The 15,442-nt window shown below is 36.1% G+C and overlaps 1 protein-coding gene across 2 annotated transcripts in view; it reads right to left on the bottom strand.

Annotated features, from left to right (window-relative positions):
• Gabrb1 (gamma-aminobutyric acid type A receptor subunit beta1) overlaps nucleotides 1-15,442 on the bottom strand; it is a 414,333-nt gene that overhangs the window by 18,359 nt on the left and 380,532 nt on the right. For both annotated transcript variants that reach the window (XM_004849768.4, XM_087187566.1), the window contains exons 6-7: nucleotides 917-1,054; nucleotides 661-813 (exon numbers count right to left, since the gene is read on the bottom strand). In XM_004849768.4, the coding sequence (XP_004849825.1) occupies nucleotides 661-813; nucleotides 917-1,054 (291 nt within the window). The remainder of the gene's footprint in view (nucleotides 1-660; nucleotides 814-916; nucleotides 1,055-15,442) is intronic.

The raw sequence follows: 15,442 nt of genomic DNA, 5'->3' as shown, positions 1-15,442 counted from the left end.
TCAACATGGCAAGATTAATTCTGAATTTCATTCTACCAAAAAGGAAAACATTTTTTACTCTGTCTTGATCAGAGATCATTAATATAGTTGATAAATTGTATGTGCTTTATACAAAATAATGAGCTCCATTTATTATATGTGCTGCTGAAGCAAGCATAATGAGTTCCATTTAAAGGAGACTCAGCTTGATATGTTTTAACTTTAGTTAATATTCAAAAGATAGTGTTTCCCCAACAATTGATATAGCTTGTTAATGGTCACAAGGCTTGGCTTTCTTCAAGTCTATTTCAAAATAATGAGTTATAAGTGTTTTACACAGTAAAAAGCAGAGAACAAAGAGGAAGTCATCACAAATTTGGTAAAAATTTGTGTACTGTGAATTTAAAAATATACTTCACAAAGTACATAATGGGAAACATACTCTAATAATTGCCTTTCAGGTAAAATGCTAAAAATATATTTCATTGTAATAATTCATTATAAAGACTTATTCTTATGTCTGGATGATTTTTAAGTATTCCTATATTTAGATGATTTTCAGTTTAAGCACTTCTGATAATTTCTTCATCTTGTTATAAGAAAGATCTTGCATATGAGCCCTAATATTGGCTTTTATTTGAAGATACAACCCATCAACTCTGCACTCCTGGGAATGCATACCTAGTGCGACTCTGGCTGCAGATGCATCATAATTGATCCAAAATGACACCCAAGACAGAATTGTGATCAGCGTAGAAGGCATGTAGGTTTGCAAAATGAAGTAGCCAATGTTTCTCTTTAGACGAAAGCTTAATGACAATCGTGGATATGCTCCTGAGTTGAAAAAGAAAGAAAAGAAAATCTAAGCATCATTGGATTGGAATCTTCTTCTGCCTTTGCAGGCATTTCTAGTTAGTTGTGAAGGAAACATCCTTACCTGTTGTGAATTCCACTTTCTTAGACACCATCTTGTAGTCAACAATGGAAAACTGAGGAAGCTCAATTTTATTAACTCCAGTTACTGCTTTCTCTCCTCCGTTCCAGTAAAACTCAATGTCATCAGTGGTATAACCATCTGAAAAGAAGCAACACCGCCTAGTTACACAGAGTTCAGGTGGTCTAGAAATTCATACTGAGGACAATTTTGGAACCAGAGGGAAGATCCTAGCAAATGATGGCGAAGTAACATTGCTCTAAGTCAGAATGGCAGACAGACGGGTCTCATGTTGAGTGCTGTTTGTACTGACTGCTTTGAGAAAAGAGATGCATCTGGCTGTAGTGGACATGAACTCTAGATCATTTAATGATATCTGATATTACTGCTGCGTATTTATTTTCATTGTGTCTACCAATAGACACCCTTGTTAAAATGAGAGATGGCTGAATTCCAGAGGTCTGGAAGAGCATTTTGGGTATGCATTATCTTACAACATTGACAACAACAAGTAATAATAATTAAATACATATTTGTTAAAAAGGAACTGGAGACATAAAAGGAGTACAGTGAAAGACCAAATTTGCACATATCTGTTAAAGGACTAGAGCATTTAAAAGACAAATGTATATTTCTTTTAGAAAATTATTCAAGCTTTTACCTTTATTTTTTGATTACAGCTAATATGTAGGTATAAATTTTGAGAACTATATGAGATGTGATTGAAAATTAAGATGTGTGTGTGTAAATAATAACTTATTATAGTGAAAGACACATTGCCATTAAATAAAATTCAGAATTTTCTCCCTGGCTTGAAACATACTCATCTCATTGGTTTTGCTACTTTCTGGAGCATTTCTAGAAGTCTTTTTTCATGAGAATCTTTAGTTGTGCTGTTATAGCTACCTTAATGTCCTGAATCAATTCAATGGTCATTCTGATTTTAGGAAGAGTCTGAAGTAACCCAGTGCCAGATTGGGTGAGGACATACCATGGTTTTATGAGCCTGCCTTTCTGTTAGATGATGCTGAGCTTCAGCAGCATTCACAGTATTTTTTATCACATCTCATAAAGACATGAAAGAAGACTTTCAGAACTGCTTCAGAAAGTGGCAAGAAAGATGAAATAAATGTATTTGAAGCTGAGGGAAATATTTTTGAGGGTGATCAATGGCAATGTGTCTTTTACTGTAATAATTTTTAAAATGTAAACATTCACCATATTTTTCAATTATCCCATGTGTGAATTGTTGGTAAGACTTTGATGTCTTCTTATTTATGAAGGTGAATTAATTTAAGAGGAACATGTTGAAGATTATCCTTAGGTCTTCATCAGGTAAGGGCCTGTGTTGGTGACCTACGGAGATCTGTCTCCCTGCTCAAAAATAACCCCTCTCAGTTGAATGTGGTAGCACAGACCTGTAATCCCAGCACTCTGGGAGGCTGAGGCAGGAGGATCGAAGCTGTATTCTCTTCTTCCTAATATGCTCCCAATTACCAGGGATCTTGCTGGGTTATGGTCACGTATACGAGTAACTTGCATAACAAGAATGCTTGGTTATATTAAAAAATCTAAAAATAACTTATGACAATTTTAATTTTTTTCTCTTTTTATCAGTTTGAGACAAAGAAGACATTTATAAGTTTAAATTATATTCCACCTCAAATTTAAAAGTATCAGATCATTTTATCCATTAGAATTACTGAAGTTTATGTTTAAAAGGTACACCTAAAAGCTCTTTGTAGTAGATAATATGCTGGCCTACTTTTCATTACAGCAGCAACATCTTTTCAAGAGATTAAAAAATAGCTTTAAAATTTGGAAGTTGAATGGCAAGTGTCAAAGAGTTGCCACCAGTTTACGATCACATGAATGAAAGAAATTTAAAGGTATTTCTTTTTTTTAGGGGAAACAAAGCTGTGTCAACTTTAGTGCTTTGAGTGCTTTTAATTCCTCTTCAAAAGCTCTTTGTAAAAAATTCTTTTTCTTGACTACATTAAATTCACAACTGCAATTTTGTTTCTCTCTTTTTGCCACTCTATAAATGTTATTATGTATTGTAATATATTTTAGTGTATTTTATTTCTCTTTAAACCATCTCCTTTTATGTCCAAGAACTTGCCCTCTCTGCAAAGGGTAACTTTTCATACATTCTATTATGACCCAGTATTGACACAGAAATAGAAAACATTTACTTTTAGATATAATTGCAGGTGCCATAGAGACTGTGAGAGTCTTCTTCTCTTGGACTTTAACACAGTCTTGGCATATTGGAGATTTAGGCCAAGTTTCAGTATGAGTCTCTGAGAAAGCTTCTTAATATGTCCTTGAGAATCTGATAAGAACCTATGACTGACTCCATGAAGAAGAAAGAAAGAAAGAAGGAAAGAAAGAAAGAAACAAAGGAAGAAAGGAATGTAGGCATACAGATGTATAATTTTCATGTCCAGGAATGGAAAAGCTTCTTGTTAATTTTAAGTTTACTAAATTAACTAGGTGATAGATTACAACCTCAGTGTGGTCCTGAATTTTAAGTACGTAGGAGAAAAACATGTAAGCAATCAATTAAGAGTTGAGAGTCACAAATAGCTAGCAGTTTAGGGTTGAAGGGGCGAAGGGAGTGGGTGAGCTAGATCAGCACCTCATGTTATCTACTGCCTCTGAAGAGCATCAGAACGCTTCAATACTGCAAACAATAAAAAAGCTAGAACAATGCAGATTTTAACAGTACAGTCATGTACCCTCATCTGCAATTTTGCGTTCTGTGTTTCAGTTACCGAAGAGTTAATTGTGATCAGAAAATATTAAATGGAAAATTCCAGAAATAATCAATCCATAAATTTTAAGTTGTACACTGTTGTAATACAATAGCATTCCATGCTTTCCTACTCCATCCTTCCCTGGAAGTGAAAGAACCCTTTGCCCAGCATTTCCATGCTGTCCTATATGTACTCCCTACCTGTTCATCACTCACTGCCCATCTCAGTTATCAGATCAACTCTTATGGTATTAAAGTGCTTGTGTACAAGAAACCCGTCATACAAAGAGTGAGGGAGATCACTTTAAAAATACTTTAACAATTCATTGTTATAATTGTTCTATTTTGTTATTATTGCTGTTAATCTCTTACCATGCCTAATTTAGAAACCGAACATTACCTTATGTATATATGCACAGGAAGAGAATAGTACATATAAGGTTTGGCACTACACACAGTTTCAACAGTCCACTGGGGTCTTGAAACATCCTCTTGCAGCTAAGGAGGGACTACTAAATTTAACAGTTCATTCAGTTGATGGTCTGGTTTTTCTCCCTCACCCCAAGCTCACTTGCACTTTGTTTAAGTAAAACCCATTAGGCACAGCGTTCAAGGCACTGAGATAATAACAGATGATTTGGGGAAAAAAGAATTCTCACACCATTTCAGGTGGATGCTTGAGTTCTCATGGGAGTGATAATGGCAGCTGGATCCAAAGAAAAGAATAGAGGCCTAGAAGTACACTATTATTCAAAGGTTACACAGGAACATTTTGCCACAGAGCGAGAACATCAATTTACTCACACCTAAATAACCTATTTACCAAAGGTTTTCCTTTATGAACCAGTGACTTCACACAGCGCCTCAAAGCCTGAACACTTGGATACCAATGATGTGTTTCCTAGCAACAATAGCTACACAGAAGCTCTTGAAATTTCCTCTCAGCCCCTGGGGACTTCTTAGTGGTGCAGAAAGTACAGATAAAATTAAGTTGATGTCAATGGATAAAGATTCATGGAGCTAGTAAAATGTACAAGTATCTGGATGTTAGTGTTCTGTTTGCGCCTTGAAAGACTTTATTTTGGATGCATTTTCTAATCAGGAAATGAAAATGTACTCTCCACTGTGCTTAACAGAGTGAGAGGGTTGACCAAATATTGTATTTAGATAGGGTTCAGATACATAGAAATTTAAGCCTCTAATCCATGAGTGGGCAGAAGTAAACAGATTCCCTTTTGTGGAGAAGCCATAGCAACATGTCATATTTCATGGTGTGGATCTTGTTTGGCTCAGGCCAACTCTTAAAATATAATTGTCTTTGCTAGGTTGATTGTCTCAAGGTCATGTTGTTATGCTTTGGAGGTATCTCCCAATATTCATGTGCTGGAAACTTGATTACCAGAGCAGCAATCTTGGGAGGGAGGGACTTTAAGAGATGTTTAAGTCATGAGGGTTCCACCTTCATTAATGAAATAATATTGTTGTGAAGGTACGTGAAAATTTCAGTGACTTGAAATTACAATGATACCTACATACCCATGTTTATGGCAGCACAATTCATAAGAGCTAAATCTTGGAAGTGGCCTATATGTCAATCAACAGAAGAATAGATAAAGACAATGATGTTTACACACAATGGAGAACTATTCTGTCATAAGAAGAATAAACTTGAGTCATTTGTAGGAAATTTAATGGACCTTGAGACCATAATGTTAAGTGAACTAAATCAGGCACAAGCTTAACTATTGCATGGGTTCACTTCCAAAGTATAAATAAAGATCAAAATAAGAATAGATAATAGGAAGTAGGGAGGTAGATCTTTCTCAAAAGGGAGTGGGATCAAGAGATGTAGGGGGAGGGGAGGGAGGAAAAGGAAAAGGAATGAAAAAAGGAACTAAGATGTGTCATGCACAGGAACCAACTCCACATAAGGAATGTAAACATTACATGTTGTAAACCTGTGCCCCCCTCCAAAAAGGGAGATGACATGGATGAAGGAGGGTGGGAAAAGAAAGGTGATGAAAAAAAGGAATTAATATGTATTACATATGGTACCAATTTCCAAAAAGAAATGTAAACATTATATGTACTACAAACATGTGCTAATTAACACACACACACACACACACACACACTCCCTCTTCCCCTCTCTCTCTTTCTCTCTCATTCTCTCAGTTAAATACAAATCTATGCAACGACTTACTTTTTGACCAGTGCCTGACAGTTTGAGTAGTCCTTCAGTCTCCAGCGGTACTTATCACTTATTTTTTTTTTTCTGTCATCTGAATAGTTCATTAGGTTGTAAGGTAACTATCAGAGAATATGTACTTATAAGAAGCAAAAAAAAAATCTTCTTGAAGAGCATCTATCATCTCATCCTTGCACACTCTTTGTACTAATAGAAAAGCCCAGTAGTTTTTCTACATAATAGATACTCCTATTTTTGAAGACATTTAATTCTTTTATTCTCTTTTCCAGGCTCTGGTTCTTCCCATGATGCTCAGGTGTAATGAAGCTTTTCTTTCTGCTCAGTAGTTCCCAGTTTGATTATGTGCTCTTTGAAGCACAGAGCCCTAAACTCAGAGGTAGCCATGTTTACCTTTTTTTTTAAAACCTATCTTTGGGCTTTTTGGCTCCAGTTTCTCTTGTGTAGTCCTATACAAAGGTTAATCCTGCCCTAGTTAACGAGTCACTCTTGACTGAAAAAAGAACAAAGCGGCAGATTTTGAATGCATTATGTTCTCACATTTGGGATCTTAGAGGTAGGCATATTTTCTGGTTCTGAAGCATATCTTGAACAGTGTCCTCGTTTCTCACCAGATCTAAGACCCAAAGAAAGTGCAGGACAATCCAGCTTCTTCCCACTCTACTCAAGCCTTGGCATGTGCTATGTTTGGAAAATATGTAAATTTTCAGAATGAATTTTCTAGGGTTCTGCTCCTTCATCCTTCATATCTGTGTGTTTTCACTGCTTTGTCCACTAGATCATTCTGATTTAAAGACTTAGACCACAGACATTATATTGAATGGTTTAAAATGCATTTACATTTTATGCTAAACAGAATTTACATATCACTCAAAATTACTCAATTGTTAATACTTCCACTTTTAATAGCTTTAATACTTCCATTTTCTTTATGTATTTTACAGCTAGTGATTTAAGATCCTTGAGGAGCTTTCAGCTTTATGTGTGTGTATCTATCTATCTATCTATCTATCTATCTATCTATCTATCTATCTATCTGTCTATCTATATTTGCCTATTGTGATTGATGTCTAAAGGGTTTGGTTTGAACCCTGACAGTAATGGGGTTCTAGTGAAATGACCAAGATCTCTTCTCAACTCTTATTTACTTAGAATATATCCAATTCCTCCAAAATTCCCAACTGGTGAGAATCCCGTTCTCATCATCAGATTTCTTACCCTTACCATAGCCGATCTTGACTTCTAAACTGGCTAATCACCAGTAATTTCTCAAGATGAAAAATTGCCTGCTAGGTTGGACTACATGTGACAGGTTATATCCTTGGTCTACCTAGCTGGTTTTTTCTGAGACTAATTCTTCATCTGGACTTCTTTGACCTGCTTTACCACTTTTCTCGTGCCAGGGAAATAAGAGTCCTACATGCTTTACATATTATAAAAGGCTGGCAAAACCAAACTTTTCTTATTCTTGTCCCTGCTTTTTAAATAAAACAGCACAAGTTCAATTAGCTTTTTCAGTAGTCAAAGTACTTTTTCCCTCTTTGATTCAAGTATAGGGTACGATATTGTCTTCATTAAATTATATTTAATTTAATTTGACTCACTGTTTTTCCCTGTTTAGTTTTTTTGCTTGTTTTAGTCCTGATTTACTTATCCTTTTAGTTTCATGTTATTTGCAAATTTGAAAAACATGCCTCTTTTCCTAATTCCCTTGATTGAGACAAATGTAGAATGGCAGAGACAAGGAGAAAGCCTTGTAACACTCTTCTGGCAATGTCCCCTAGGCTGATATTAAAAAATGTTAAGCAGTACTTTGTGGGATGACACCATCATTTATCCATTTAATATTTGCTTAATTGTTTTTAGCCTCAAGTCTGTTTCTCCCTATTTATCACATTTTCTTAATTCACTTATTTTGCAGCACTACCAAGCAAGAAAGTGAGATCTGACTTGATTTGTGTTTAGAGAAATCAGGCTGCCTCTATAGATTACTGATTCCTTGTCTATGGGCTAGAGTCTTGGCTCAACTGAATCTCACCAGACCTAAGCATCTCTACAGAATTTACCTCTTACCTTCTGGCATAATTAAGTGGTATATTTCATTCTGTGAATGCTAATAGCCATGTGGTGTTTTCAAGTAGCTCTTGATAAAAACCTCATCCCACAATGTTCAGCTTCCTTTAATAAATGCTAATTCAATTACATTGCATTAGTTTATGTAGGTGGATATATTGTAGGGAAATAAATAAATGTTCCTCTATGGCCAAAATCCAGGTGAAGTAAAAGATGATCACACCTGGAAATGTTAATCCTATTTTTTAAATGTTTGTCTTGACATGTTTGTTACCAATGAAATTTTCTCAAGAAAGCCTCTAGCCATCTTCATTTTATTTGTCTTAATAGCCAAAGGAGTGAATAGTTTATGTCTTAGGATAAAAATCCTTACCCATCTATGTCCATGGGATAATAAGAAATAGTTTTTGCCACTTGTCTTCCCTTCCTGATGCAGAGCTCCTAAATTCCTTGGAATTTCCTGGGTGATAAGAACATCTTTTGTTCTAATGGGATGATTCTGATGAGAACTTAGATAGCTTTAGGACGGGAGCAGATTGCCAAAAAGACCAAAGCTTGATTAGAAGCCTGAAACTTCCAGCTCCAGGAAAGGAAGAGGGGCTGGAAACTGAATTAATAATCATCCACCTCTACATGATCGAATCTCTTAAGAAAAACCTTATTGATGTGATTCAGAGAGCTTCTGGGCTGGTGAGCACATCGAGGTGCTGGAGGGTACATCTGGTGAGGGTATGGAAGCTCCGAGCCCTCAGCCCCATCCAGCCATAGCTGGCCCTACACAGCTCTTCCACCTGGCTGTTCCTGAGTTGTAGCTTTTATCATAGTCTTGTAGAAGAAAGTAAACTCCTCCTGAGTTCTGCAAGCTGCTCTAGCAAATTACCAAATATGGTGGAAGTTGGTGAGAACCTCCACTTTGTAATTAGGTCAAACAAGTGACCTGAAGACCTAATTCTTGCAATGGGCACTGCAAGTAAGGGTAGCCTAGTGGTTCTGAGGCCTTAGCCTGTGGGCTCTATGGCTAAGTATAGGTAGTTAGCATCAGGATTGAATTGAGTTATTGGACATCCAGCCAGTGTCTGGAGAGTAGGGGTCTTGTTTGGGGTGACACAATTGGTGTCAGAGAGTTATGAGTCAAAACAACTCAGAATTTTCAATTTATATTAATAATCATGGATTAGATTTTATTTTAGGATACCTGTGGTCAAATGTTCTTTTTTAGTCTTGAAATCTTATAGTGTCTATACATTTTACACACATTCCAACTCCTTGCATCACTCTTTTTAAGAAAAAGAAAAACTATTTGGGTTAATGATGGAAATAAATTGTCATTATCAATGTTTGGTTTTACTTTCTGTCAAAATCACGGTACCTTCTAAAAAGGTTGAATTTCACAGCACTGCAGCTGAATAAAGCAAATACTCCTTAAAAGTTGCTGAGAAATCTCTATTTCAAAATTTGTACGACCTTTCACTTGATATTGCTGTCATGGTTTGGAGAGGCCCTTGTCCTGAGTATGTCAGGGAGTTACTGAGATTCAATGTCACCTCTACCAGTAGTTTCTGCTTTTGTTGAGATCTCTGTCCACTTTGAAACAGTTGTTTGGTTATTTGTAGGCAAAATTGTTTATGCTAGGATTCTCCAAAAGGGGGAAAAACATATTGTTTTCATTACTTTTCTCATTGCTGAGACCAAATACTCAATGCCCAAAGTTAAATGAGGAAAGGTTTATTTCAGCTCACAGTTTGTAGAGGTATCAGTCCATAGTTGGCTGGGTCCAAGGTAGGGTGGCATGGCAGAGGGGCATCACAGAGGAGAAACAGTCCATGTCATGGCAGCAAGCAGCAAGCAACAGCAGCAGCAAAAGCAGCTTCTTTCTGTCCCTTAATATTCCATCCAGGCTACCCACTTTTTGGATGATGCCATCCACACCCAGGATGGGGCACCCTTAATCTCAGCATCACACACCTGAATCCAGCTACTTCTGAAACTCCCCATCTATGACCACGTGAGACTTTTGGGGAACATTTAGATACAAGCCATAAACACATATGAAAAAGAATTAACCCTATAAATGGAAAATCTAAACAAGTGTGTCAATTTCAAAATATTAAGATTGTTTTAAAATCTGATTTAAAGTTGCATGTTATTTAAGAATGCCTGATATATATAGAATTGTTAAAGTTATAAATGATGGCTTTATTGGAAGAAATCAAAACCAAATTTTTTTTAATTTAGAGGAAAAAGTCACCTCTAATTTTGAACAATACTAAAGGTGCTTTTATTTTCTAAAGCATAAACTACTTTTGAGAATAAATACAACTAAGCAAAACAGAAACTAAGACAATTATCCAGGTAACTGAAAGGCAATAATATTTAATGTAGTGGTATTTGAGATCTGATTTCTAGTTTGTATAAAAATTCCAGATCTCTAATACTTTTATTGCCATCTTATATCTTAGATGTGGGGAAATACTGATAATATCTTTGTGGTATTGTTTTAAAAAGTCACAGGATTCTAGTTTTATTCTCTCTCTCTCCTCTCTCTCTCTCTCTCTCTCTCTCTCTCTCTGCCTCATCCTGTACCTCCTCCTCCCCAACTTCCCTCTTCCTTTTCCTTTGGTTGGGGATGTCATTTTTCACTAAGAAATTCTGATATATATACAAAGTATGAATGTGATAAAGAAGAAATACATTTTTGGGAAACACATTAAAATAAAAAAAAACTCTAACTAGCTAAAATGAGTCATGGTAAAATGGTTATAATACTTTGCTAAGAGAAAACATAAAAATGATGTGTATGTGTATACATAACCAAGAATATATATGGAAGTAGTTAATAAGGTTATCATAAATGTTAAGAGATTGAGTAATTTTTTGTTTCAAGAATTTTATGTGACAAACATGCAGTTCTTTTAAAATTAAAGATGCAATGAGTAATTTTTATGTTCGTGAGATTGCCAAAATAAATTGTGGGAAAATAAACATCAAACCTATGAAAATTATCTAAATAACCTCTAGAGGGCACTCAAGATCTTTCCGTATCCTAGCCAGCGACTCCATATAGTGTGATTTTTTTTTTTTTCCCCCTCTCAGTTTGTTACAGGAGTTTTGGAATTTTTATGACAATTTTAACTTTGGATTAGTGATACTCATAAGGTTTATTTTGAAATTCATTTATATTAAATGATGCTAGAATGATTATGAATAATATACCTTGTCATATTTAGATTTTCAGCCAGGAATATATTTAAATACATGCAACTCTAATGGATTACTAAGCAACTATAACAAATGATCTGTTTTGGCATATTTAATGCTTAAGTTATAATCTCTTTACTAGCATCTTGAAAAGGGCAGTCTACCTCATTTAGTTACACATATGAATGAATAGATCTCTATGTGCTGCAGGTGATATGAACGCATTCTTCACATCCCTCAGTTATGATTATATAGCCGGTAGTAGAAGATATGTCAAATTAAACAATACCATTATATCAAGTTAGAGTTTACTTTCTATTTTTATTAACTTATTTGCCTGGATCCTGGTTTCTTTTGGTATAATTCATGTTTATGAAATATCATATCCTTACTCACTCGCTCTCAGACAACACTCGCGAAAGCCTCCTAAATTCAGTTTCTAAATCTGGTGCCTTTCCCTTCTGTAGAAGCAAAGTATGCGGTCTCTGCCCTGGATTTTCCAACATACTACATATTGGCTCACATAGTACCAACCTCTTACATCCAAAAAGGGAGGGGATTTTATTATCTAGCAAAGTGGGCTTTCTCTGGCAATTCTCAGCTATCTTCAAATAGCCCATGTTATTTGAATCTCTTCTAGAATCCGGTTGGATGGGCTTTGCAAATTAGAGGCCAGGAGCTTTTGTGGTTGACATACTATGATATATTCTTGTATAATTTCTTGGCTTTTGAAATCCACGTAAAGTAGACTTGTACAGAGCTGACAGTTCAGTTTGTACTGTATCTCTAGCTTACTTGCACTCATTCCCAAATGCTGGACTGGTGTCATAAAGGTTATTGTGGCAAGCATGTTGGGTGCATTACTACCTGTTTTTAAAATTGCATTGCATCTGGACCTGGCCATAAAACCCCCCAGCTATCTGATTATTATTGGTTTTGCTGGAATTGACTTTTCGCTCCAAGTAATTTGGCAGTTACACTGATGAAACATGTGGCTCACTGCCATTTTACTTATGTTGAAGGGTTTATTTCACATGCTCATGAAATAGAAAGTCAGGAATATAAATTTATCTGTAGAGCTGTCTGGTATAGAAACATTTAGCAATGGCAGCTAGGAAAGGGCATTGCTCTGTGGTTATTGCACAATCTCAAGCCTGAGAAGAAAAGCAGTGATTATAATTTTCATTTTTCAGGTGGGGAAAATGAAAGTGAAGACTTTCATGACCTGATTGGGAAGACTGAATGCTTCCAAGTTTCTATCTGTGGAAATGGGGCCAATAATCTGTGCTACCTGACTCATAGGGAAGATAAAAAAGGCCATTCTGCAAAGTTACAGCTGCAGAGTGCTTCTTAGAAGCCATCCATCATCAAAACACTTAGAAGCATTACACAAGCATCACATGTTGCTTTGGAATGGGTTTATAGCAGTGCTTCTCTACCTTGGGTGAATTCCACCGCACTGCTGGGGACCTTTGGCAACATTTATTTCTGATTGTAACAACTTGGGTTAGGGGTGCTACAGGTGTCTAGTTGGTAGAGGTCAGGGATGCTGCTAAACTTCCTACAAGGAACAGGACTGTGGGAGATAAAAAATTATCTAGCTCAATATATCAATAGTACCAATACTGAGGAACCCTGGCCGACAGCTGTAAGATGTTGTGCATTGCAGAATGATATATGTTAAAGCCATTTGTATTGGTGTTAAGTGCTACATAATGACATCTAGCTTTATTCTAAGGGGCTAGAATTTTTAGGAAGGGAAGATGAAGCTTTATTTTGTAATCAAATCATAAATAGAATTTCTTCACTATAATCCTAGTGCCGTATCTGTGCCCCCATTCCAGCCCGGATAGTGAGTGTGGTCACACACTCCTCAGGGGAGGTAGATAGGAAAGGGGCTATTAGGGAACTTGAATAATAGATATGGCAAGTTCTTTGGTATTTGTTTTAAAAGGTACTGACCTGAAAGGAAGATAGAAGCCTGTCTACACATGTGAGCTGTCTAAAAAATTCTCTTCACCCGAAATTCCCCCAACAAATATACTACTTACAGACACTTCAGGGGAGGGATGAGAGGGAGAGAAGTAGAGAGGGAAGAAGAGTCAGGTGTGAATTTGAGCAGGCCTGTTTGCCTCTGCCTCTTTTAGATAGGTTCTGGGGTGGGAATGTGTCATTAGACACCTCTTTCTAGTTCTGAAATATTAAAAATATATAGGGAATTAAAAAAAAACCCAATAGTAAAAACTAACAAAATTATCTATTAAAATGGGCAATACGCATATATTGATACGTTTTTCTTTTCAAAAAAAGACTTAGAAATGGTTAACAGGTATATAAAGGTTTTCAACATCACTAATCATCAGAAAAATTAAAATCCAAATCACAGTGATATATCACTTCACTCCAATACTAATGGCTATTACCAAAACCAGATAAGATAACAAATGCTGGTGAGGAAAGGGAGCCCTTGTATACCATCAGAGAGAATGCAAATTAGCACAGCCATTGTGAAAAACAGAGTGGTGGTCCTTCAAGAACCTGAAAATAGAACTACCATGTGATCATACAATTCTACTATGGGTTATATATACAAAGGAAATCAGTATGTCAAAGAGATATATGCACCCTCTTGTTTTTTGTAGCACTATTCACAATGGTCAAAAAATGAAAACAACATTAGTATTCACCAACTGATGAAAGAATAAAGATATATCTATATATCTATAGCTCACTAGATACTATTTAGTGATAAAAGAAATGATATCCTGTCATTGGCGACATAATGGATGGAAGTGGAGATCATTATGTTAAATGAAATAAGCCAAGCACAGAAAGATAAGGATTACGTGGTATCATTTTTGTATGAAATCTCAAAAAGTTGATCTCACAGAAGTTGAGAAGAGAATGGTTGTTATTAAAAAGTAGAGAGATTAGAGGAAAAGGATGAGGAGAGTTAGATCAATGTGTACTTACTTAGAAGGAATAAGTTCTGATGTGTTATTACACAAATTATAAGTAATGATAAGGAACTATATATTTCAAAAAGGTAGAATGGAGTTTGAATGTTTTCACCATAAAGAAATGATAAATATTAGATGAGATAGATATGTGTAAATCAATTTAAACATTGAATAACATATACATGTATGGAAATATCATGTGGTGATCCACAAATAAGGACAATATTTATGTTTTTATAAATCAGTTAAAAATAACTTTAGATAAAAACGTTCTGAGGTATGAGTAGAAGCAAACCTTGTAGAGAAGACTGTTCCACCATTTGGAAGAATGGCAGTGTGCTCTGTTAAGAATTGCAGTGCTAGGAAAAAGGCTGAGCTTTCTTGGGCATTGATAATGAAGGAGGATTCATACAAAGAAGTAGACATGGCAAATAAACATATGAAAAAATGTTCAACATCACTGGCCATTCGAGAGATGCAAATAAAAACAAAGCTGAGATTCCACTTCACTCCAGAAAGAATGGCTGCTATCATGAAATCAACCAACAACAAATGCTGGCAGGGCTGTGGGGAAAGAGGAACACTGCTCCACTGCTGGTGGGAGTGTAGACTGGTGCAAGCACTGTGGAAATCAGAATGGAGATTCCTCAAAGAACTAGGACTGGAAGTCCCACTTGACCCCACTATTCCCCTGCTGGGGATCTTCCCCAAAGAATTAAAAGAACCATACCACAGTGATATATGTGCACCCATGTTCATAGTAGCACAGTTTGTGATAGCTAAAACTTGGGAACAGCCCAAAAGCCCATCAACTGGAGATAAAGAAAATGTAGTTTTTTTATAAAATGGAGTACTGCTCAGCCATAAAAATGAGAAATTAGAGACATTTATAGCTAAATGGATGCACATTGAGGCGATACTCTTAAGTGAAATAAATAGGACACACCTGTGTAAATACCGAATAGTTTCTCTGGCGTGAGAAACTGAAAGTGTAAATAAGGACTAAATGTATAATAGATAATGTGAAATAGGGAGAAAAGGGGCAAAGGGGAGGGGGAAGTGGGAGGGGTAGGGGAAAGGATAGAAGGGAGTGGGATTAATACGAGAAAATGAAAAAATGGAAGCAAAGTCTTTGTAAATAGGGAGGACTGGAGGGGTTGAAGGGAGGGGAGGGGAAGAGGAAAAATAAGAACTAGGAGAGTATGTAAAGGCGCAGATCTCCAGTGATGAATGTCATTATGTTGTTCACCTAAAATGTACCAATAAAAGGATATACCACAAAAATGAATAAATAAAGATAATGAGGGAGGATTTCAGAGGGATCCTGCATGCAA

The sequence above is a fragment of the Heterocephalus glaber genome, unplaced genomic scaffold, assembly GCF_053883595.1.
Source record: "Heterocephalus glaber isolate CG9 unplaced genomic scaffold, H.glaber_assembly_v1.0 deba00001509, whole genome shotgun sequence".
Taxonomy (NCBI): Eukaryota; Metazoa; Chordata; class Mammalia; order Rodentia; family Bathyergidae; genus Heterocephalus; species Heterocephalus glaber.
This window is presented reverse-complemented; position numbering and strand designations above follow the sequence as displayed.